This window comes from Colias croceus, chromosome 16, assembly GCF_905220415.1.
Source record: "Colias croceus chromosome 16, ilColCroc2.1".
Lineage (NCBI taxonomy): Eukaryota > Metazoa > Arthropoda > Insecta > Lepidoptera > Pieridae > Colias > Colias croceus.
In genome coordinates this window covers 9,288,053-9,313,591 of record NC_059552.1, presented here as the reverse complement: position 1 = coordinate 9,313,591, position 25,539 = coordinate 9,288,053, and the positions used below count along the sequence as shown (strand labels likewise).

Sequence of the window (25,539 nt, the reverse complement as noted above, 5' to 3'; positions counted from 1 at the left end):
CCATTTTCCCTAGGGTTGCACACTCAAAATTTTGATTTCCCTAATTGCCATCAGATTCTGGTTTACCTATACACTAGTACACGCACACATTTTTTTTATCTACGACTGTCTGACACAGATCACGTAATCTATTTGACCCAAATTTGACCAAAAGATAAGAAGACATGCTCGATTTTTTTAAGCTACATTTTACAGATCGATGACGTTTATGACTTTGACATTCCTTTATTTTTAACTTCCCAATTCCCTTGGGTTGCAAATGTAAACAACCTAAAATTATCATATAATTTTAATTTCCTAAATAAAAATTTCATATTTTTTAATTTAAAATAATTTTATGAGACAATATATACGAGTTCTTTCTGTAGTTAGTAGGGTAGGTACTTATTTATAATAAGAAATAAGAAGATTATAGGTTATAATTTTCTATTTTAAACAATAAATAGTGTTTCATGTGGGCAGAATATCATGAAAATGGAATCATCGACTTCAGGAGTTAAAAAAAGTATAATAGAGGGTCAAGCGGAAATTCGCGTATCTTCCGAAAAAGTATTTTATAACCCAGTTCAAGAATTCAATAGAGATCTTAGTATTGCTGTTTTGAGTGTATTTATCAATGATTATAAGAATGAAAAGATCGCAAAAATTAATAAAAAGTTAGATGCAAAGTCACAGGAAGGTGTACAAGATGAAAAGATTGAAGAGGTTTGTTATTATTTATTTATTTGTAAGCATATGTAGTCCTAATTTTTTCTTATAAATTTCATGTTAAAAATTAAAATAGGTACATATAATTTGCAACAGGAAATAATGATAGTAAAATTCTTATAATATCAAGCTAAGTCCAGACCCTTCATTTCTTATATGGCACAGAACCACCAAATTATTAATTTTCTCATAATTAGGCAACTGTCATAGAGAACTTTATTAGATTTAATAATAATACAGTGTATGTTAATAAATTTATAAAGAATAGAAAAAATTAAATCATGAGGCGGGACTCGAACCCTCATCCTTACACACCAATTCAGGGCGAATCAAATTTTTTCTATTCTTTTTTAAATTTATAATGCATTTGAATGCCATAAAACCATAAATATCAAATTAAATGAATGTTTCTTTCAGATTCCCATAACAATTTTAGAAGCTTTATCAGCCACTGGCTTGAGAAGTATTAGATATGCAAAAGAAGTGCCAAATGTAACTAAAATTGTTGCAAATGACTTATCTGAACAAGCAGTGGAAACGATTAAAGATAATGTTGTATATAATGGTGTTGACAATTTGATTGAAACTAGCCATGATGATGCTTGGTAGGTTATTTACTTCTAATTTATAAATAAAACTGTGCCTAGGCTGAAAAAAATTAAGAAATAGCTATTCATTATGTTTTTCTTACATATAAAAGACTAGCTGCTCCGTGCGGTTTTCACTCCTGTTGGTCGTAGTCTATATAATAATAGCCTATAGCCTATAGCCTTCCTCAATAAATGAGCTATCTAACACCGAAAGAATATTTCAAATCAGACCAGTAGTTCCCGATAGTCGAGGATCCTCCCTTTTTCAATGGAGGAATTCCTTCCTCCACAATCTGCTTTTAAAACATAACATTCTCTTATTACAGCATGCTCATGTACAAACACAAATCACCAGCAAAAAGATTTGCAGCCATCGACCTAGATCCCTATGGATGTCCCTCCATATTCCTCGACTCGGCTGTACAGAGTGTACAAGATGGCGGCCTCTTGCTTGTCACAGCAACTGACATGGCGGTTTTGGCGGGAAACTCGCCAGAAACTTGCTACGTCAAATATGGTGCTGTTAGTCTTAAAACTAAATGCTGTCATGAAATGGTGAGATTTAAATAAAAAGATCTTTGTAGTTGTTTCTGTAGAAGATGCTTTAGGCTGCAATCTCACGTAGAAATTAAGCATTGTTTCATTTAAATTTGTTCATTCCAATTGATAATCTAAAGAAAATAAGTAACTATATAAATCATGCGTCTTTATGTATAACAAATTTTTCCATATCATACAAAAAAAATATATTAAATACTCATATTTTTTTGCAATTCACAGGCACTAAGAATATTACTCCAAAGTATAGAACATCACGCAAATAGATACAGCAGGTACATAGAACCGATGCTCAGCATATCGGCTGATTTCTACATACGCGTGTTTGTGAGGGTGCATTCGGGCGCTATACATTGTAAAAAAACAACCAGGTAAAAAAATATCAAACTAGAGTAGTATTATATGAATTAAGTTATCTATTATGACATCATAATGCATCATAATGCTTGGTGTAATTTATTTTGTAACAATAATTTTTTGTATCAAAACTTTTTTAATCATATATCTACCTCCAAAGCTTTGCAAAGTTGAGTACTGTCAGCATATCGATCGATTATTTTTCGCTCTACTATCACAAAAAAAAACATAACAAACACTTATTTATTACAACGATTAACGTTTTTCGTTGTACAAAAACAAAAAATACCATAAACATATATTTTTTTTTTTCATTTTTTGTCTATTGAATTTAATCAACACTTCCAGTAAGCTATCAATGGTGTACCAATGCGTGGGTTGTGACAATCTAACGTTACAACCGTTGGGCGCGTTCAAACCGAACCCGACGGAAAAGAACCCGGAACAAATGAAGAGCTGCCTGCCCACTGTGCCGCCGGTTTCGGAGTTCTGTGTACACTGTAATCAGAGGCATCACGTGAGTATTTATAATAAGGAATTTCACGTTAAAAACGAAACAAATGAATTTTTTGTGTGTACATAGCCCTTTAGTGAGACAAACACTGTGTGAGTCCTTGTTTAATCAATATTATTTTTTTTGAAGGTTTTGATCATAAAACTTTTACCTGTGCTTTGATATATGTTAATATTGTCTATTATTGTGATATGTTACATTTTTTTTACTTAAATACATAAATGTATTGAACATCTTCTCTAATATATAAAAATCAATGCCACTTTTCGTTGTAATTCCATAACTCGAGAACGGCTGAACCGATTTCGATAATTCTTTTTTTATTATATTCCTTGAAGTACGAGGATGGTTCTTATGTAGAGAAAACGTTAATATGTACCACGGGCGAAGCCGGGGCGGACCGCTAGTCTTATATATAAAAATGAATCGCAAAATGTGTTGGTAAGCGCATAACTCGAGAACGGCTGAACCGATTTCGATAATTCTTTTTTTATTATATTCCTTGAAGTACGAGGATGGATCTTATGTAGAGAAAACGTAAACATGTACCACGGGCGAAGCCGGGGCGGACCGCTAGTATGGGATAAAATAACCCAGATTTTTTTTAATTGAGCCATACTTGTTTGATAATGAATCAGTTTAGCACCTAGTTAAGTACTTAATCACTTTTCAAAATGTTTCATTCATTTATATAAATTATATCTATTAAATATTGTACTAATTTAAAAAAAATCAACAGCTAGGTGGTCCTATATGGTCAGCGCCGATCCACAACGCGGAATTCGTTTCCCGCGTATTGCATCACGTAGAGGACAATAGCCACAGATTCGGCACGTCCAAACGGATAAGCGGTGTGTTATCTGTGGTCCTAGAGGAGTTGCCAGATGTGCCGTTATATTATATATTGGATAAACTGTTTGGTAGAGTTCATTTGGAAACTATGCCGATGTTGAAATTGCGGTTAGTTTTTTTTTTATATTTTCAGTATGGTGTGAGTTTTTGATGTGAAAATTGCAAGAAAATGAGGAATAAATAAGTTCTGACTGTTAGCGGTGTATATTGTTTTTTGTTGCTGCTAAAAAAAATTGACTGCTTAAAAAACTGCTTATAGATTTCGACCTGAAATTAATGACTACTTTCTATGACTTAACTACTATTCTACTAGTTTTTCTTCTTTTAATAACATAGTTTCATATAGTACTCTGCTATGCCGCATTATTATGTTAAGTGCAGAATTACATCAGTAAAATTATATAACAAAATTTCAGATCAGCAATCCTGAACGCTGGCTATCAAGTATCCTTCTCACACGCGTCAAAGTTATCAATCAAAACGACTGCGCCTGCGCAGTTCCTATGGGATATAATACGGACATGGGAGAAAACGCATCCCATCAAACGGGCCAAGTAAGTGTTGCCAGTTTTTGGTAATAAATATAAAAAATAAATATTTTATTTTTTTCATGTTTCGGAATTTGAATTATTTTTTTTTTTGTAATTTTCAATCAAATATAACCAATGTAGATTTTTTTTAAATTTGAATACATCTATTATTGTTTTTTTTTTTATATATCGAAAAATAAAAAAAAGGTTCAGTTACTTCAATGAGGGTATTCAAACTTTTAACAAGGCGTTTATACCACAGGCTTGAAGCAGACCTTATAACGAAGTTCATACTAAGCCAAGAGATCAAAAGCACAGTGGATCTAACAGAACGACCGGATTCGAACCCAGTGAGTAGAAGAAACGGGGCCCTGAGGTTCCAGTTCAACCCGGCACCGTATTGGGGCCCCGGGTCCAGGGCCTCTATTAAGTAAGTTGTGAAATAAGTATGTATTAGTGTACGGTTATGATCCTTTGGATCCTATTTAATATTTGAAAAGTTCAAGATTCGACGTACTGGGGCCCCGTATCCCGGGCCCCTACAAAAGTTTAATAATAATTACTGTTGGGCTGTTACGTTTCTACTTATTTTTATGTACAATAAAAGTAAAAGGAATAAAAGTTAGTTACTATATAACGATATTATAAAAAAATCATCAACCAATTTTTTCGTCAAGCACCTGCATTCTAAGAAAAAGGAAAAAGTCAAATTTTATATAAATTAAATTTTATATGAGTTCCAATGTTTATTAGTATTTTATTATTCTTTTGACAGTGTGGGTGAAGGCAAAATGTCAAAGGCGGTTCGGAACCAGAATAAAAAGGGTAAAAAGCAAGAAAAGCGGGAACATTCACCGCGCAGTGATGACGAAGGCCGCAAGAAACAGCATGTTGACGATATTCCTGTACAATAAAATGTTTTGTTAAAAAATTGTTTTATTTCATCTGTGGATAAAATTTGTGGTAAGTAAAAATGATTGACTGTGAACATTGAGATATATATATGGAGACGACACCGCATACATCACTTATGTTCTGCTCAACATACGCCATATGGCGTAACTGCACGCTCATTTTTTATTTGTTTTAAAGTGAATCGCATCAAATATGCCTTCGTGTGTGTTACGATATTGCACAAATAATACGGAAAAGTGCAAAGGAATTACTTTCATCGGTAAGTACCTGACTAGATAACAATTTTTAAAACTTAGAGCAAAAAAATAGCGCACAGATTTTGTTCGTGGTGTCTCCTCCATACGAAGTAATATTATCTCAATGACTGTGAATACATGAAAGTTACAACTGGGAAGTTATAAAAATTCTCCCCATACTTTAAAAATTCGCAAATACAGAAATGAGATAATAGTGAAAGAGAAGATGTAGTCAGTAAACATATAGTATAGAAATGATCTGGATCTTGTTTCTTTAATGATAAATTTATATTAAATGTGGGAGGTGTGCTAAAGTATTCTGAATACTGTGTCTGAACAGGATAATATTTTATGAAGTTTGTGTCATGAAATCAGCTAGTTATTTTAAAACGTTAGTAGAGTTCAAAAAGATATGATTATAACCACTATAACGTGACTATAACGCTTACTAACATGCATAATATCACATCACGTATTCATACATATAATAAATCTGTAGAAGGGTCAATTCTGTACATTGAAAATATTGAAAAAATAAATAGCAGGGGGTGTTACTGGATCGATACCAAACTCAAATATGTGATTAAAAAAATTTTTGTCTGTCTGTCTGTATGTTCAGGCATCACGTGAAAAGTAACGGTTCGATTTCGATGAAACTTGGTATAATTATACCTTATTATCCTGGGCATAAAATAGGATACTTTTTATCCCGGAAAAATACGTAGAAAAAAATAAATCTTAATTTTTCCGCGCGGACGGAAGCTACGATATTGTAAAGGCGAAAGTTTGTTTGGATGTATGGATGTTTGTTACTCTTTCATGTAAAAACTACTGAACCGATTACAATGAAATTTAGCACACATAAATTATAAAGGGTAACTTGAATTAACACATAGGATAGTTTTTATCCCGGAAATCCCACGGGAACGGGATCTATGCGGGTTTTCCTTTGCAAACGCGGGCGAAGCCGCGGGCGGAAATCTAGTATCACATACATACGAAATACGTCCATGCTCAGAGCAATATAGGTATCAAATTTTTAATTTTTTACAATCTTATCTGTTAGCTATCGCACTCAATGTCATTTTAATGACATTTCTAACGTCAACAAATGAAATGACACAGGCTTATTTTGCAAATTGCAATTGAAGCTTTCGCGTTATTCTTTGTTAGGAAATGAATTAATCATTGAAATTTATTACACCGAGACAAATAAATTAAAGATATCATAACGCATTATCGTTCTCAGTTTAATTGCAGTCTCGTCTCGGCGCACGTGCTGATATGTTTATTGTATAATTTGTTACTTTTTGACTTGTGATCTTTCCCCTTAGTGAATAATAAAATTAATATTGTTTTTACAAACACAATGTTCCCTTCGGTGATAAGGGTATATTACGCATTATTGATTACCTTTATTTTTTCTACCGCTCATGGACTGGATAGAAAAGTAAGTAATTATGTTCATTGACGATAATTTTGTAACAGATGTTAAGTTATTAGTGTTTAAATATAATTGTCGTCACCTAGATTATCACGAAGGTCACTGAAGCCTTTATTTCTCTTTAGAAATGATGTAATTAATACTAATTGCTCAACTTCTTACGTCTATACTTAATGAATAAAACAATTAGGTACACTAATTCGAACTAGATTTATAAGTGGTTATTCCTTCAACTTATTGATATTAAATGTAACAATAATTAAATAATTATTAATTAACGATAGTTTATAAATATTTACTATGCATAGCAATTACCACAATTTTTATCTATAATTTCCAATATAGTTAAAAAATGTTATCAATAATATGACATATTTCACAGATAACATCGCTACTAAATCCTGGATGCAATGACTGTCCCATGAACACCACAACCCTGGTGTACGTCAGGGCTGATGGTGACTCCGACACCATTCACCAGATATGGGACTTCACTAGACACTTACCGACAATGGTTATGTCTGTCGGCAGTCTCAACTCCACTTTAAACATTAAGTGGGAAGGAATGGAGCCAAAATACTTTTCTTGGTCTGAACAGCCAAGATATAGTTTTGCTACAGTTATGGACAAGGTATGTGTGATATTACGTAAATAAATAAATTTAGGATAATAACTATATGATAAAATAGCATAATATTCACGAACCTTTGGTTTATATATGTGGCATTTATTGAGTAAAATATATTAGTTATTCAAATCTATAACAGTTGTATTTAGTGACTAAACCTGGCAAATTTTGTGATATTGCTTTATCTGTTAGTAACAATAAAATAAACATTAGTTTTGTTTCATATCATGTAATGCATGTAAAGTGCTGTTTACGGTTTATCCATAGTCTGAAAAAAGTCAATCAAAGGAAAATCACATCAAAAATACTGTTTTCCCAAACCATACATATTACATAGTACAAGATTAACAATTATTTTTCATTGATTGTCAAACAAACATTTCCATTATATAAACTGACATATAACTTAAAAGTGGAAGAAATCAACATTTATAATGAACTAGCTTACTGCCCGCGGCTTCGCCCGCTTTGTCTAAAATCTAATAAATTATATACTAAAACCTTCCTCTTGAATCACTCTATCTATTAAAAAAAGCCGCATCAAAATCCGTTGCGTAGTTTTAAAGATTTAAGCATACAAAGCAACATAGGGACGGAGAAAGCAACTTTGTTTTATACTATGTAGTGAAGTACAATTTAATTCTTGTTAACTGTACATTATTGAATACAATCTTTATAACAACACTATCAAATTTAATATATGAGTCACATATTCAGCTTCATTTTTATTTCAATAATGCTATTGTAATATGATTTACTTTAATCAAATACATGAATCATTGACATCTGTGTGTCTGCTATAATTTACTAACAAATTGAGTCATTAATTGTTACTAACAAATTGAGTCCTAGTTACTTGAATAAATGAATAAATTATTATTATTATATTATTATTATAATGTGCATATGCAAAGCTGATAGTGTCACATTTAACCCAGTTATTGCTATCAATACGTTCACAGATGGCTAATATTAGTAAACATAGTTGAAATATCTATTAGAAAACGGACATTTATCATTTAATGAATTCACCGATTATAGTACAATATTATTATTTAGTACTTGCTGTGCCTACATCTTCTTTGGGGTAACTTTGGGATGCTATTTTGCCCATGTGAAATCAGATGCATTTTCGAAACATAAAAACAAAAGAATACTTTGTTATATGAGTATGATATATTATGTAATATTTTCACCTTGCTATAATAATAAGTGTTCTGCTTAGTTGCACCTAATATCATTACTTGTCAAGAATTATTCGTAAAAAACTTAAAAATGAATCATTATTGCATTTCTTGGAAAATAATGGAAATCTACAATAACATCGTTAAAAAATAATGGTCTTTTTGATGTAGTTGATAAGACCTGTATTATATTTTCAGTTAATAGAATATGACGACTTAAACGACAACGGCTACATAAGCCCGAAGTATCCACAAAAGGAATACAGTTGCAAACGAATCTCGTGGGCCCTGAAAGAGAGTATTTTGACAGAACAAGAGGCCATGATACATGTAGTGGGAACGCTACATACAGACAGATATGAACGGGACGGATTTGTACATATGAAGGTAAGGATATATAATACTTATATATATATATATATATATATAGATATCTCCACGGGCACTATGTTGATCAAACGTGCCATATAGTTAGTAATTATTTGATCCGTTTTCACTTGTTGATCCGGTTGGTATTTGTGGATCCATTGCCACACCACCGTCCGTATGTGGATCCGAACGGAGCCACAAGTGTAACCATCAGTAATAATAATAATTACGTGCTTTTTATACAAATCCACCTTTTTTGCGTTTTAGCTCTTGTTGATCCGATTCAAATGAGCCAATCAGAGCCCACCGAGCTCAGCCATTGGTCGCTTGCGGCCTTAGCCATTTGAAGGTTTAAAGACATTTATTCCCGTTATAGAAACGTATGTTGCCGTTCGCCTTCCATAATTTGTTCGGATCTTCGGGAGGGCAAGATAGCTAGCTCGTCTATTAGGATAATGGCGATTTCATGTTGAGAATATAATATTTGTATTTATGTTTTTATGTAGCGCTTTGCGGATGAACATACACGTATTATAAAAGTACTAGCTGTTGCCCGCGACTTCGTCCGCGATTAGGTCGTTTTTCGTCATTCGTTGTTTAAAAAAAATACGTGACACTTTATTTTAAAATTTTCTTAATTATTGTCTCTTATAAAATTTAACTACATTAAAATTGAACACTCTGATAAGAAAATCTTAAAATCTGAAGAAAACATGAATGTGGTTTAAATTCTACATTACTTAGTATCAAATAATAATCTAAATTAAATGTAGATTAACAGTTTGAGCACACCATTATAGAATATGTACCTAAGTATTAAATTACGTTAGTTTACATAGTAACTTTACTAAAAACACGATGACTATCTTTCGCGCTCGATACCACAAACTAAGCATGTTTGTGGTACGTGGCCCGCGTCACTTGACCCCCATCTGGATCCATGATGATGATTCCATCCTGAAGATGATTCAGAAGATGATTCTGAAGATGATTCTGAAGATGATTCTGAAGATGATTCAGAAGATGATTCTGAAGATGATCCAGGATGATTCCATCCTGAAGATGATTTCTTTTGCCTGGAAGAAATCACCGTCGCCTAACAAATATAATGTGTTTTCTTATAAAACCGTAACATAATTTATTTTATCTACTTAAATAATGAAAATGATATATTTATAAAATATAAAACATTTTATTTAAAATGATTAAAAATAAATAAATGAAGCAACTACGATTCAAAGAAAACATCTTTTTCAGTGTGAAAATGCTCTAAGCAATCCTGGATGATGAACTGTATATCATGTACCTACTCTGATCCCAGTACGGTCGGTACGTCGATAGCCATAACGATTAATATTATAATCAGATAACCGCAAAGTCAAAATAAAAACATTACTTGTAAAGTTGTGAGTGCAAAATTTACGTTTCATTTGGCAATAACATTTTTTTCGGTACTAAAACGTAGTAGTTTGATATGTGGTTGGCTGTCCCTCCTCTCCTTCCTGAAAAATATCCTCCAAAATTTCCCGAGATACTTCCAATGATTGAACCATTGGACGTTGGACATTAACTTCAGTCAAAAATTGACGAAGCGGATGATTACTAATTTCCACTTAATCCTCGCTGCTACTGTCTTTATCATCAAATCATCAATTTTCAAGTGGTGTAGTAAAAATATCAGCAGAAATCGTCTTCCAAAGGCGATATAATTTTATTAGCATTGAATAAAAAAATCAAAAGTTAACTGTAAATCTATAAAAAAAGCTAAGTACTTACAAATAAAATTTTATCAAAAACTTCTGTTCCCAATGCACCTCAAAATAATAAAAGAATCATTCATTTCATTTCATTTCAATAAATACCTGTAAGTAACAACTTACCTTTTGTGGGAACGCATGATGGTGAAAATTCACAAAACACGAAGATTGCATTTGATATTTTTGGTTTTATGGCATTCAATTGCTTTATAAATATCACTACATAGTATAAAAAAAGTCGCTTTCTGTGTCCCTATGTCCCTATGTCCCTTTGTATGCTTAAATCTTTAAAACTTCGCAACAGATTTTGATGCGGTTTTTTTAATAGATAGACTGATTCAAGAGGAAGGTTTTAGTACATAATTTATTAGGTTTTAGACAAAGCGGACGAAGCCGCGGGCGGTAAGCTAGTAAATTTATAAAACACGAAGATTTTAAAAATTGTAACTAATGAACACAACAATATATTATTATACTCTTTGTAACACAATCATTAGATTAACTGTAGATAATGGTGTCTATTTTTACTTAAAATAATAAACATCTAAGTACCCTCACTTTAAAAAAAATGTAGTTTATTATTTCCACGAAATATATCTTATAGGGAATGGAAGATATGGGTTAAAGAGTTAAATAAATAAATAACATAATTATATTTAAATTATTAATTTTTAACATTGTGTTCAGCAGTGTTAACATGTAAATTGATTTGATTTTTACGAAATCTCATAGATGGCGCTGTTACAAAATTAACATTATACAACTTACATTCTTTAAGCTATGTTTCTCTTCCCAAGTTACTTAAATGGCACAATTTTTATAGTGTCAATCTAGATATTGTCAAACAACATTTATATATGCGTCATTTGATTATTAATTTCCAATAGTTAACGTGTAAATTGATTTGATTTTTATAACATTTAATAGATGGCGCTGTTTCTAATTTGTCTTTATACTACTAAATTCATTAAACTGTTTCTCTGCCCAAATTACGTAAATGACATAGTTTTTATTTTGTAAAGCTAGATAATAGCATGGCTTACTCGAAACCAACATTTAAACATGAGTCTTTAGATTGTACGCTGTCGTAATACACGGAATACGTAAGAAAAATAAAGGTTCACAGCTCCTCCCCCGTAGGTGATAGCTTGATAATATGTAGCCTATAGCCTCACCCGACCTGTTAGTAATATTCATGCAAAATTTGAAGTCAATCTATGCAGTACTTTTCGAGATTAGCTCGGACAAACATACAGACAAACAGACAAACAGACAAACAGACAAACAGACAAACAGACAAAAATTCTAAAAACTATGTTTTTGGCTTCTATATCGATTATAGATCACGGCCCAGATATTCTTTTAAAAAAATATTCAATGTACAGTTTTGACTTTCCTACGATTTTATTATATGTATAGATAATTGTTTTAAATTCATTATTTTAGTGTCGTCGTAGATTTTTTTAGTTAAAAAAGGATAGTAAAAGATAGTTTTAATTATTTTATTTTTTTAAATTTGGAGTGGCGCTAATTTATTTTTGTAAGCACTCCCCCGATACTTCTATTAAATACATGAGGTGCGGCTTTACTAACGTGTTGTAGATGGTGTGGCGTAATTTATGAGGAATGCAAGAAGTAATATTATGCACAGATCTAGGAAGTGCTGATAATTTATTTTTTAGGTGGTCGATGTGATAATTCCATTTCAGAGAGCTGTCGATTCGCAAACCTAGGCATTTCTCGTGAATTTTATGTTCTAATCCAACACCGTTAATTTTAAGTGGAGCGTGTGGTGGAATAATTTTGTTATGAGCTTTGAATTTAGATATATTTATTTTTAGTAGATTGCATTTATTTATTTAATTTATTTAAACTATTTTGTGCTTGCGCTATCATGTCATGTATAGAGGGACCAAAATAAAACAGATAGGTGTCATCCGCATAAAGTGTTAGGTGACCATTTAGCTTTAAATCTTGTAAATTATTAATATAAATTAAAAAAAGCAATGGGCCTAGAATCGAACCTTGTGGTATGCCACATGTAATTGGTAAGGGAATGCTATCGTGGTTATCTATTTTAACTATTTGTGAAATATTTATCGATTTTTTAAATATGATTTCAGCATATCTTGCTTTACCATTAATGTTAATGGATGCTAATTTCTTTATTAAAAGTTCGTGAGAAACGGTATGAAAGGCCTTTTGTAGGTCAATAAACACTCCCAAAACAATATTGTTTGCGTCAATGTTCTGTTTTATTTTAATAGTTAGGTCCATAGTCGCTGACAGAGTGTTACTTTTTGGCTTAAATCCGTATTGACGCACTGAAATAAAATTAAATGAGTCTAAATATTTTTCTAATCTCGTGTGTAAAATCTTCTCCAATATTTTTGAAAATACTGGCAAAACCGAAATTGGCCTATAGTTACCAGGTTCAAATTTTGAGCCACTCTTATAGATAGGAGTTACCTTCGCTATTTTTAACGAGTCCGGAAAACGTCTTTGACTTATGGCTTGGTTAAAACAGTCGCTTAAGGTATGATTTAATTTTTAACCGACTTCAAAAAAAAAGGAGGAGGTTATCAATTCGGTCGGTATGTTTTTTTTTTATGTATGTACACCGATTACTCCGAGGTTTCTGAACCGATTTACGTGATTCTTTTTTGTTCGATGCGGGATGGTGTCGAATTGGTCCCATAAAAATTTTATTCGGATAGGCCCAGTAGTTTTTATTTTATGAGCATTTTTGTCTGTATTTGTAAATGTTGCAAGTGCAAGTTTGAAGTCGGTTGTTTTTAACGCAGTTATCTACTTGTTCTTTGATGCATTTAATTGCTTTTGTAGTAATACCATCAACACCTGTACTACAGTTTGAATTAAGGTTATTTATTATTATATTTTTTTTTACTGGCTTCGGTAGGTCTGAACTTATTAGTGAGGTAATTTTTTTAAATTTCGTAGTTGTCTTTAGATTTCCTCTCCTTTGAGTTATAAGATGTCGATTCTGGGAAACCAGTAAAAATTACATTTTTTTCCTTCGTTGTCCTTCGTTTGTTCCTTGATTAAGTTTTAAATTATATGAAGTTGATTTTTAGACGTAAAACCCGATGGATTGGCTGACTGATTTATTGATTAAAGATTTATTTCCAGTGATTTTATTTTACTCTCACCCTAGTTTATCTGGGATTCTAATTGAGAAATAGTACTCTTCAATATGTTTTGTTCAGTAATTATCATACATGCTGATGACTTAATTTCATTGATTTGATTCGTATTTTGGCGAATTAAATTCAAGGATTGTTCGTTGGACGATTTAATTTCGGTAATATTTTGTGTTTTTACCTCAGAAATGTTTTCATGAATTTTGTTTACTACTTGTTCATTTGAGCATACATATTTTTCAAGTAATGTACTAATACGGCTCAACTCCGACCGAATATCCTTCATATCATCACTAAATCTGCAATCTTGTTCTAGCGGTTGTTTCCGTTTTCCGTAAGTAATTTGAGTATCAGTTGGCGTAGAACTCGTAGAAAACGAACTTAGCTTCGATAGATCGGGATGCGATCCACCGGCAGTACCCACTGCACCACTGCTGGTTAAACGTGTTGGCAATGGATAATTTGTGCAGGAATATGAGTCGTCATTTGTTTGACCTAAATCTAACATTTTAATTTTTTTATCAGATTGATATCAGAATCAGGGCATAGGCGAACGCTACACGTCAATAAATATTATGATAATTATCTTGATATTTACTGATGATTCAAGAGGTAGGTTGTTATTTGTAGGATGCATACTACTTGAGAATTATTACCGTCACTGTATGACGAAAGGTTCGTCCAAATATCTATCTTTTTAGGGTTCCGAATTTTTAGTTTCACAACGTTTTCTATAAGTTTCAATTGAATTACGGTCGACTTCTTCAACTTCCATAAAACTCAGGAGATTTTTTGCTAGCCCTAATTTCATATCCCCATGTCAATGTGCCCTTGCAAGTGCATATATAAATGGAACAGATCAACATACGACTTATGATTTGGTATATAAAACGGAGTCAAGAAGTGTTTGAGCATTTCAAAATTTGAACCGTTACGGAAGTCGAGTTCGTCTAGTCTAGGCGGATTTAGCAATGTATGGAACATTATACCTAACTATAATATGTTTGTGTACGGAGCCAACAAATACTGCAGTGTTTACGAAAAATTAATCTACGTTACTTAATATACAGTTTCGTTTTGTCGGATCAAATAAAGCTGTAATTTTGATAATATAAATGGATCTGATCAACATACGACTTTGGATTTGGTATATAAAACGGAGCCAACAAGTGTTTATGGGTTTCTGAATTTTGGCCGTTACGGAGTCGATTCAGTTCAAGATCTTAGCAATAAAAATGTTGAGTATATCAATTTCTCCATGAATACGTTTGGCAACGTCGCGCAAATATTTGCGCCGTTGCCACTCCGGGCAAGATCTATGCAACCGGAGTCGAGTAATATGGGGGAAAAGGTGGAGTCGGCAATGCACGGCAGTCGGGCTGGATCAACTTAGTGCCCAAGTTGGTATTTATATATATATATATATATATATATATATATTACCTTCCGTCCACCCACGCGATCGCGTTAAGATGTAGAAGCCCCTCTGGCTAACATCTAGAGACACCAGACAAAAAAAAAGGTAAGGTATCCTTAAGAAATCCTTCCTTTTTAAATTGTTTAGTTTTTTAAGAATTGTAATAATTTCCTGAATAAATGATAAATAAATAAAAGAATGTTATAAATGCGAAAGTGTTGGTTTGTGAAGCCATGGGGTGTGAAAAATTTTGACATTTTTGTGTCTGTAGTTATTAATATGTGTTAGTATGATATAAGAATAATTCTTAATTATTAATTAATTAATTATAAAAAATGACAAAAAGCAATTTTCCTTTTTATGATATTGGTATCAACAGGAAACCATTATAAATAATATTATTTGAAACCTACCTAAATTCGGCACAATTTTTACACTAACATTTTAAAGGAAAAACCGGCATGGAATTTTTAATGCTTCTGAGGAAATTTTATGTACACTCCATAGTCTAAATCTAACTTTCCTATTCCAGTTAGATCTACTGCCATTCAGAGACTATGCAATAGAATTACCACATTTGATTCACACTGCCAATTCAACACTCGTAGACCTATCTCTAGTAAACTTGACGATATCTAAAGAGTACAACGCTTCGAGATTCGCGTTACATTTTGTATTGGTCAGTACGGATGACGCGAGCGATACAATGCACTATACTATGCGCAAGAGCCTGGACGATGAACATACGCCGGGCGTTTTTGAGGTTAGTTTTATTTTATTGGTCTAAATTGTACATAATATGCATGCTTTCGTTAATTGATAATTGCAACATGAATATTTGCATCAAGCGTAGAAACAATTAATATTGTGTCTACGGCCGCATGACGCGACGTTGCCATTCCGCACAAATAACTAATGGCGTGACATTGCCGCTCAGCACAACCGCGACGAACGCATGACGAACGGCTAACGCAGCGTTGCCACTCCGCACAATTAACTTATTACGCGACGTTGCCGCTCTGCTCTACGAACGCATGACGTCGCTCCCTGAATATTGTTTTGATTGTTTCTACTTCAGTTCTAACTTTCACCTAATCATTCTAATATTATAAACATAGATGTTTATGAGTTTGTGTGGATATTTTATTACTCTTTATGCAAAAAATAATAATGATCAGATTATAATATGAAATTTGGTATTTTAGCCTGGTTTAATAGCCTAGTTTAAAGTCGATAGTCTATACTTAAAAATCAAATAAAATTCACAGATAATCGAGATCAAAACCCCGTCTCTTTTTAATGATGAAGAAGGAGGCTATCTTCAGTTCCGACCTGTCGGTTATACGGACAAAGAGCGGAATGTTGCCAGCTCTACTATGGCACATGTATCTGATTTTAACAGGTATTTTTTTTTTGAAAAATATAACATTTTTTTCATGATCTTTTCCGCTGGTGAAAAAATGTATCGAAGGGTCGTGTAATTTTTGAGTTTATTCGTCTGTTTATGTTGAAAAATTAAAATCTTTTCTGTTTATTACTCTAGAAAACGACTTAATTTGCGAAACAATATTGCATTTTATTTATTTGTAGTATGTGATAAATGAATTGATAAAAAAATCTTGTGTGTTATCTAAAAACCTTGAACTTTTAATAATATAAGTGTAGACTTATGTAACTAGTAATTAAAAATAAACAAGAAAGCCATCTGCGTAAATAATATGTAACTAATTATTATTTTTTTATTCCTACTTTAGAGAAAATTTTCTAGACAAACTATCAGTAAGTTTTTGGTAAATGCTTCTCTTAAAATTCTCGAAGAGTCAAGAGAAGGATAGGTATAATCTCATATTAAATTAAGCGTAGATGTTAAACTTGTTGTAATATTATAAATATTTGTCGGTATAAAAATGGATACACCCAAAAAATATACATAATCAATAGCAACGAAAAGCAATCAAGAAGTAAAAGCAACAATCTATGTCAATTTTTTTTCCGTATCAACCTAGTAATCTTAGGTGAGGCTTTTAATTAATGCCTAGATACTAAACGAAATATTCCATTGATGTTACCAGAACAAGGCTACCCCAACGCAGCACCATAGAACTGTACTTCAAAGACTCCCCCAAGGTGCTGGTGCAAGACATGTTCATGTCCTTTGGTGAAACTAGCGATGGCTTCTATAAGCAGCACAATTATACCGCCTGGTGAGAATTATTTATTAAACTAGCTTACCGCCCGCGGCTTCGCCCGCTTTGTCGAAAACCTAATAAATTATATACTAAAACCTTCCTCTTCCTTCCTCACTCTATCTATTAAAAAAAACCGCTTCAGAATCCGTTGCGTAGTTTTAAAGATTTAAGCATACAAAGGGATAAATTTAAGCATACATAGCCCATAGGCACAGAGAAAGCGACTTTGTTTACTATGTAGTGATTATTATTCATGTTATCAAGTACAGGTTTCACCGCTTGTTGAGGGTTTATAATTATAGATTTCCCCACTTGAAAAAAAAGGGCTTATCATTATCATGCTAATCCCATTCAAACTATTATTCAATAATTATGAAAAGTTGTGACCTGCCGTTTTACCAGCATTGTTTCGCTTCTATTGGTCTTAGCGTGATAATATGTAGCCTACTAGCTTTCCACCCGCAGCTTCGCCCGCGCAGTCAAAGAAAAGCCCGCATAGTTCCCGTTCCCTTGGGATTTCCGGGATAAAACGTATCCTATTTCCCGGGATAAAAAGTAGCCTATGTCCTTTCTCGGGTATCAAATTATCTCTATACCAAATTTCATGCAAATTGGTTCAGTAGTTAAGGCGTGATTGAGTAACAGACAGACAGAGTTACTTTCGCATTTATAATATTAGTATGGATAATAGACTTCCTCTATAAATCGACTATCTAATAGCGATCGTTTTTAAAATTTGACCCATGGTTCCTCATAAGAGCGCGTTCAAGCAGGCAAACAAACAAAAAAAAAAAGTCTCTTCAGCTATATATTAGTACAGATATATCAATTTAATTATTTTCTCTTATTCTATTAATTTACAAAAACTCTTCAGCTCATAATATTAGTACAGATGTATCAATTTAATTATTTACTATTTTTAATTTATTCCACAGGTCATACACAATCGGCTATGGCGTACCACCAGTCGAGGGCTTTTCTCTATTCGTTATTCTAATAATTTCAATAGGCCTCGGTGTACCCATATCGCTAGCTCTTTCTGGCATCGTGTATGTTCTCGCACGGAGATACTCACGCTCGAGGACTCGCACCAGACTCACTAATGAGGACTGACTCGCGTATGTGATGCTGGATGATGGACTGTGATTGTGTAGAGGGGGGGGGGATAAAAAAAACTCCACAGATAATACATAATAGGCTAAACTATATAACTAACAACATTTTGATAAGACTTCGTGTACCAATCGTACTCGCGCGCGAGGTTTCGCACCCCCTCACTAATGAGGACTTACTTGCGTATGTGATGCTTGATGAAGGACTGTGATTTTGTGGAGGGGGTGGGGTGGGGATGAGGGATTGTGTAATGAAAAAAAATTCCACATACATAATAGGCTAAAGTCATTATTTCAATTAGACTCGGTATACGCACTCACGTGCGAAGTCTGACTCTTGTATGTGATGTTGGATGATGGACTGTGATTTTGTGGGGGTGGGGGGATAATATATGTGGAACGTTTGCTTAGGAATATATGGGATTGTGTTTGGATGGTGAAAATAATTCCACAGGTCATATGTACACTAGGCTATTCGTAATTTCGATATAACTCGGTGCACCCGTAGCACTGGTGATTTTGGATTCAAATGAATGTGGCACGTTATTTAGTTATTATGTGAGATGTTGATTGATTAAATGTAATTCGATGATATGCGTATGCTGATATTTTGAATTTATAGGAATTTAATTGGATGTTAAAAAATGTATAGGATTTAATTGGACACTGAGAAAATATCTAAGGAATTTGGAACAAAAAGAAATGCAGGCAAACAAGGTACCTACCTATATGACATATGCTTAGGACATATTATGATATAAAAATTGTTGGGCACTAAAAATGGTAAAAGAAAACAAATGCTTGCTTGAGCCATTGAGATAATATTAATATGGAGCAGACACCACGAACAAAATCTGTGCGCCAAGCGCGGCGGCGCTGGGCGCGCGAATGACGGCTAGACAGTCATAGATTATGCGATGTCACTGACTCACCGCTATAGAGGCGACACTTTGTTTTATTCTGTCTATTTTATTGGGTGCCACTCCTTACATGCACGTTGACTTGAAATTTTCTTTGTACTTACTTAATATTTATTTTAGGTATAAACTGACTTTACTACGCGGGGCTAACAATATCTGGCATATAATATAGGATGATGTAAATAGTGACGTTTTAGGTTCAGTCAGGGCTATGGGAAGTTTTATTCCTTACAAATTGAGCCTTTTTTAGAAAAAAAATAATTTTTCCCTTTCTTCACGGCCCAGACATGGAAACCTTGAATAGAAAAAATATTAATTACTTATCTCTGAACTAGCGGTCCGCCCCGGCTTCGCCCGTGGCACATATTTCGCAATAAAAAGTAGCCTATGTTCTTTCTCAGGGTCTTAAGATTGTCTGTGCCAAAGAAGAATGCCCATGAAAGTATGGACCACAGTACAGTGTTGCGTCAATGCCAGAGTGGTTTTGGAGGGTTCTTCAATATTCAAAAGATTTTTACCAATTGATTTTTTTGTGATAAAAACAGGGGTTTTCAAGATATTGAGAAAAATGTGAAATAACCTCAAAACTTAAATAACCCCGATTTAGTTAGGTTTATGTGTGATTTAGGTAACATTTTATCGTCCAAAGGTTATTTTTCGAATAACATATATTTTAATCTATGCGTAGAGCTTATGCTTTCAGACAAAGTCTATCTGTTCATCGGCTAGTGTAGGTAGGCACCAGAAATCTTCCGGGACGGATTTCAAGAAAACCTAAATATATACTTAAAAAATGCCAATTGAGTTTTTATTCGGTTTACATGTTGTTGTTGTTGTTTGAATCATTTTTTCACTACATATTCGAAGAAAGAAACAAATAAGAAATAACTGGTTACCTACCAAGCTATGTCATAATAATATTTTTTTATATATATACATATTTATATTATTTTACTTCACTATCTTTGTTAAAACAACCTACAGTGTATAAACAATACCTTAAAGAGTGATTTTATGTTAATTGATTTTTTTTGTAATTCAATGAAAACAATAATCGATATTAATACATTTAGCTATTTACCATAGTAAATGTAATAAGTTACCGCTTGGTTACCGTGGTAACCGGTAATGGACACTAAATCGAATATAATCGAATAACGGATCTAAACAATTACATGTCTTATTAGATTTTACAAAACATTCCCTGTTCAAAATATATTTTCCGATGGTAAGAAGGCCTCTAAATTGCCGAGATTTTTTTTAATAGTATTGTTGTCTTGATGCATGAGAAAAACCAGTACCAAAAATGTGCATTCTCCTTTCATCAAAATCGGTCCAGTAGTTTATGAGCCTATTAATTACAATCAAACAAACAAACAAAGTTTTCCTCTTTATAATATTAGTGCAGATAAATAAATAATAATTCAATTATACGTTCAAGTCAGTAGCTTATACAATATCAATTAAAAACTTGATTAAAATCAATTAACAAATAAAATTGGTGATTGAGTAATTGATTTTCATATTTCATGATTTCACCTTTTTTCAATTAACAACCAGTCTATGCTTTTCTAAATATGTAAAATTATTATTTTATACTATAAAAATATACGCCAGCAATTATTACTAACAACACTTATTTCATGCCCAATGTCATATCTTAAATTTTTAATCTATGACAAAATGTCGCCCGCCAAAAATTTTGCTCTAACTAAGTTTTAAAAATTATTATCTAGTTACTAAACTGATGAAAAGTTATTCCTTTGCACTTTTCCGTATTCTTTGTATTATTTGTGCAATATCGTAACACACACGTAGGCATATTTGATGCGTTTCACTTTAAAACAAATAAAAAATGAGCGTGACGTTCGCGCCAATGAGCGAGCAAGCGACTGAGTGCAGTTACGCCACATGACGTATGTTGAGTGGAACATAAGTGATGTAGGCGGTATCGTCTCCATATTAATATTAACTCAATGGCTTGAGCACAGAAATGTATACAAAATTTGGCAGTTTTGACACTAAATAATTATGTAAAAATAAAACTTTTACTAGACTTTATTGAACACATAATATGTTGAATGTTTTTTATATAAGAAAGAAAAATAAAAATAAATAGTTATGTTTTGTATATTATGTATTCGAGTAAGATGTAGTTGAATCCTAATATGTTAAGAAAGGTATTATGTATAACAATTATTATGCATTGTTGAAGCATTTCATATAAAAAAATAGCTATAATTGACCATATTAAAAATTCGAGCAGTTAAAAAAAACATATAAACACAATATGTTATATGACGATGACCATGGGTCATGAAATTTTAAATGGCTAAGGGCTAGCGCATACATACAACTATTAGTTGAACAACTGTTTTGTTGTCTCATAAGTATATAGCAATATATAAACGCGCGAATACTGTCAACTCAATAGTTGATCGATAAAAAAGTCGAAAAGCCGTATCGATTTGTTTTTGAGTAAAAAGTTGTACAACTATCGATCACGCGCTCATAGTGTTGGGACGTATTGAAGTCCGCGTAATCGACTAAACAGTTAATCTTTATCATGGATTCAAGAATTGCATATAGGAGATTGTTAGATTTGTTCGGGATATAAATTAACACTGAAATCGACCTCCATCGACTAAACAGTTTAGTCGTGTGGAATTCCAGAGGAGAACACAACTCGACAGAACAGTTTAGTCGATGCAAAAGTTGTATGTATGCGCGGGCTACTATTGGAGTGTAAAATATAAAACAAAGTTTTCCCATATAATAATATTGTAATTGTTCATTTTATGATGAGACCACAGATTATGCTGCGACATGTAGTCAATCAATCGTACTTTCTATGATTGACCATGCATTCATTATTTTTCAGATATATTTAAACACAAAATACTTATACCCAAAAAAATACTAGACATAAATTTTGTGATATTATTAATTTAAAAATAATTTAGTTAATTTATTTCCATGCTGTTATGATTTGTGACTTGTGTAATCTTCTTAAGGGTTCTTTAGTCCATATATTATTTTATTACAATCTTTTTATCAACGATGTTCCTTAACCTAAAGTTTAAAATTTCAATTTGAAAGTGGTATTGTTATTTTTAATACTTTTTACCTTTTTTACAAGATCACGTATAAAGTTTCCATTAATTTGACGATTTTATTATTATTTGATTTTGTTTTACTTTTTCTGACTATTTTAATGAAAAGATCTAATTAATTTAGGACGTGAAGCTTACGGGCTTTTGTATATTTTAGACCAATTTGTATATTTGTAAGATTGTTTTATTTTGTGATGTCATGTTTATGTGTACTTTGCAAATAAAGTTGATGTTATAGCTATAACTTGTTTTTCTTATACATTTCTTAGTAGCCTTATGATTTTTTCTCCTAACCTAACCAACATAATGTTTGTTTATCGGACATTCATATCATTTTTTTGCTACCACCGCGACCGTTACCAATGCATCTAAGAGGTAGGATTACCTATAGTCTATACCTGTATACCACATTAATATAATGAGATAAAGCAATTCAAATAACTTTTAAACTGTTGAATAAACTTTAAGATGGGAGTTACATTTCATGGTCTGTTCATTATTAATAATTTTCAAATAAAACAATTATCAGTCTTAAAATTTTATTTCTTCCACGAAAATATCTCTAATAAAAGTTCCTGAGATCAAATCAAACATCCCTCGTTCAATTTAAACTTTCAATAATTGCACGTGTGTCGAATTTAAAATTCGCCCACGAAGGCGCAACGAAGTTGATATATTTACTGTAATAATTATCAAAATCATCCTTTGCGCTTTCTTCATTTTTCACTGGCGAGATTCTGTTTGTGTCATTGTTGACATTCTGTGGTGTAAACAGTTGACGTTTCGTCGATTTCCCGCCTTTTCTGTTGCCATTACCGTTGACTTTCGAGTTTGAGTGGGAGTGGCCATTACTTTTCGATACCTGCAATTCTGAATTAGATTTTTCAGAATTCTGTTGATACTCTTGTATTTCATTTTGCAAGCCTTGCGATATGGATTTCGGTTTGCCCTTGGAAGATTCGAGTTCTCCCATGGATTTGTGTCTCGTTCTTCGCGAGAATACTTTAGGATTTCTTTCGGAGACCCAACGCCTGATGCGTTTAACGAACGGTAGAACCATGAAGAATGCGTTAGGGCTGACGCCCATTTTAACTTTCGGCGTCATATCTTTTCTATTGGCTGGTAGGTCAGCGATAGGGAACCATTCGCACGCTTTAATTTCATTTCGGGTTCTAGGCTGAAACTTGGTGTCGCGCGGCACGTAAGCGACAATGTAAAGGCGGACTATTTGATCGTGAATTGTAGCTTCTATGAAGTCTTGTTTGTTCATGAGATTGGTGATATCAAAGCCAGTCTCTTCAAGTACCTGTAATTTTAAATAAATATGTTTAAAGTCTTGTATGGTAATTGGTAAACTATTTTAGACAACCAGATTATCATTATACTTAGTCAAATTATAGATTACACAAAAGTTATAAAGGGGAGTAAATAAAATTTTTTACCCTAATAATGCATCAACACACAACATTTACAACAAACATTAAATCCTAAAAAGAACAAAGCTGAACCCACGAACATATATATTTTTTTTTTAATATCTATAAGTTATCAAAGGACCTTGGGCCTTAGACAAAGTAACAATATTACAAAACGATAACAAAGTTAGAAATCGCAAAAATGTATGGGATTGACATTAGATAGACCACGTGATCTAACGCGGCCGTGAATAAGGCCCCTGGTGAGTCACCGATACTTAGTAATCAAAAATAAAATCACCTCTCTAGCAGCACACTTCCACGGCTCTTCATCCTCATTAACCTTGCCCTTCGGGAAGCCCCAGGACGCCTTCGTCCAGTACGACTGCACTAGCAACACATGTGACAGCTCAGTGTCGAGTATAATAGCGCCATATGTTGGCACGCTTTGCTTGTACACTCTCCAGTTATCCAACACTGCGTCCAGACTGCTCACGTGTTCACGGAGTGTGGGAACATGCTGGTAAACACAATGATATAAGTAAAAATCAGGCCAAATTGATAAACTCCTCCTTTTTTTGAAGTCGGTTAAAAAGATGTAGGTAGGTTACCACTTATTTGAGTCAAAGTGAGATTGCATGATTAACTATTGTTTTCTCTAAAAGTTTAATTTACATTATAGATTTATTTAAAGAAAGTTGTAACAGATTTTGTAGACCACAATGCAATAAGAATTTTTCTATCAAGTATCTAATTCCACCAAAAAATCACATAGTTAAGTACTCAATAGGTTTTTTATATAGCTTTAAAACTATTTCTATTTGATTTCGGCTATCATATTCAACTGTACTTTAATAACACAAAATCCACTTGGAATCAAAGTAGAAATAACTGTACTATGTTTAAAATACTATACCTGAAAAATATGTGCTGCAAATTCCCTTATCCCACATGGATTAAGTCTGGTGCTATCATCTGTGCAGTAATAATCCAAATAGAACCAATGTGCTAATTCTATTTGGAAACATATTCGTACCAAATTGCCTCTGTCTTCTGGCGGCAAATTTATGATGAAACGACTAGATAAAAAAAGAAACGATTAAAGATATTTACATCGATATTCACGTTTATAATCTTAAATGAAAAAAAAAAGTATTTAAATATCATCACATTAATTATTATATTTCTACCTGCATAAATCGTCGAGGATATCGATCGGTATTGAATGTTTATTTACTTTTGAACTTGTACTTTGAAAAGCCATTTCTTTGTGTACACAAAAGTAAAAATAAGTCTAAAAAACACTGTAAGTCAGCTGATTTGTTTTGTTAGTAAACAAGAAACGAATAATAAATTTAAGCATTTATTTCTACGCAACAAAACTGTTTGCAATTTGCATGACATGTACCTAACAAATGACAATTTCTCAATTCTCATGTCACGTATGTCAGCTGTCAACTCGGGCTGTCAAGATCACATGTGCATAATACAGACCAAAATAGAATATAGATTAAATAAATTTATTTGTGGAATGCCGTACTGTAGTCTGTAGATGTATCAATAGCCTGTC

At 32.8% G+C, this 25,539-nt stretch overlaps 3 protein-coding genes across 4 annotated transcripts; 2 read left to right on the top strand and 1 right to left on the bottom strand.

The window, feature by feature from the left end:
- The first annotated feature begins 235 nt into the window (after positions 1-235).
- Positions 236-5,034, top strand: LOC123698367 (probable tRNA (guanine(26)-N(2))-dimethyltransferase). 2 transcript variants are annotated; one of them, XM_045644977.1, is made up of 10 exons: positions 236-376; positions 463-705; positions 1,126-1,313; positions 1,625-1,853; positions 2,079-2,227; positions 2,562-2,730; positions 3,467-3,687; positions 3,996-4,133; positions 4,372-4,539; positions 4,885-5,034. In XM_045644977.1, the coding sequence occupies exons 1-10, from the start codon at positions 338-340 to the stop codon at positions 5,021-5,023; spliced, it is 1,683 nt and encodes a 560-aa protein (XP_045500933.1). In that variant the 5' UTR covers positions 236-337; the 3' UTR covers positions 5,024-5,034. The 2 variants fall into 2 exon arrangements, with proteins under 2 accessions (XP_045500933.1, XP_045500934.1); XM_045644978.1 differs by having other exon boundaries at positions 255-376; positions 447-705.
- Positions 5,035-6,384: 1,350 nt separating this feature from the next.
- Positions 6,385-18,591, top strand: LOC123698370 (glycosylated lysosomal membrane protein B-like). The gene is made up of 7 exons (XM_045644980.1): positions 6,385-6,710; positions 7,087-7,335; positions 8,715-8,903; positions 15,753-15,983; positions 16,489-16,622; positions 17,293-17,424; positions 18,345-18,591. Exons 1-7 carry the CDS (start codon positions 6,630-6,632, stop codon positions 18,520-18,522), a joined length of 1,194 nt encoding a protein of 397 aa, XP_045500936.1. The 5' UTR covers positions 6,385-6,629; the 3' UTR covers positions 18,523-18,591.
- A 4,488-nt stretch (positions 18,592-23,079) lies between these two features.
- Positions 23,080-25,383, bottom strand: LOC123698371 (m7GpppN-mRNA hydrolase-like). Its single transcript, XM_045644981.1, has 4 exons — positions 25,160-25,383; positions 24,886-25,048; positions 24,271-24,489; positions 23,080-23,860 (listed from the first exon to the last, which is right to left on the bottom strand). Exons 1-4 carry the CDS (start codon positions 25,231-25,233, stop codon positions 23,156-23,158), a joined length of 1,161 nt encoding a protein of 386 aa, XP_045500937.1. The 5' UTR covers positions 25,234-25,383; the 3' UTR covers positions 23,080-23,155.
- Positions 25,384-25,539: the final 156 nt, after the last annotated feature.

Coding starts and splice junctions, on each gene's coding strand:
- LOC123698367 (XM_045644977.1), top strand. CDS start 338: ATGAGACAATATATACGAGTTCTTTCTGTAGTTAGTAGG. Junction 1,314..1,624: donor ACTAGCCATGATGATGCTTG/GTAGGTTATTTA, acceptor CTCTTATTACAG/CATGCTCATGTACAAACACA. Junction 1,854..2,078: donor CTAAATGCTGTCATGAAATG/GTGAGATTTAAA, acceptor TGCAATTCACAG/GCACTAAGAATATTACTCCA.
- LOC123698370 (XM_045644980.1), top strand. CDS start 6,630: ATGTTCCCTTCGGTGATAAGGGTATATTACGCATTATTGATTACCTTT. Junction 6,711..7,086: donor CTCATGGACTGGATAGAAAA/GTAAGTAATTAT, acceptor CATATTTCACAG/ATAACATCGCTACTAAATCC. Junction 17,425..18,344: donor CAGCACAATTATACCGCCTG/GTGAGAATTATT, acceptor TTTATTCCACAG/GTCATACACAATCGGCTATG.
- LOC123698371 (XM_045644981.1), bottom strand. CDS start 25,233: ATGGCTTTTCAAAGTACAAGTTCAAAAGTAAATAAACATTCAATACCG. Junction 25,049..25,159: donor ATCCTCGACGATTTATGCAG/GTAGAAATATAA, acceptor TTTTTTATCTAG/TCGTTTCATCATAAATTTGC. Junction 23,861..24,270: donor GGAAGTGTGCTGCTAGAGAG/GTGATTTTATTT, acceptor TTAAAATTACAG/GTACTTGAAGAGACTGGCTT.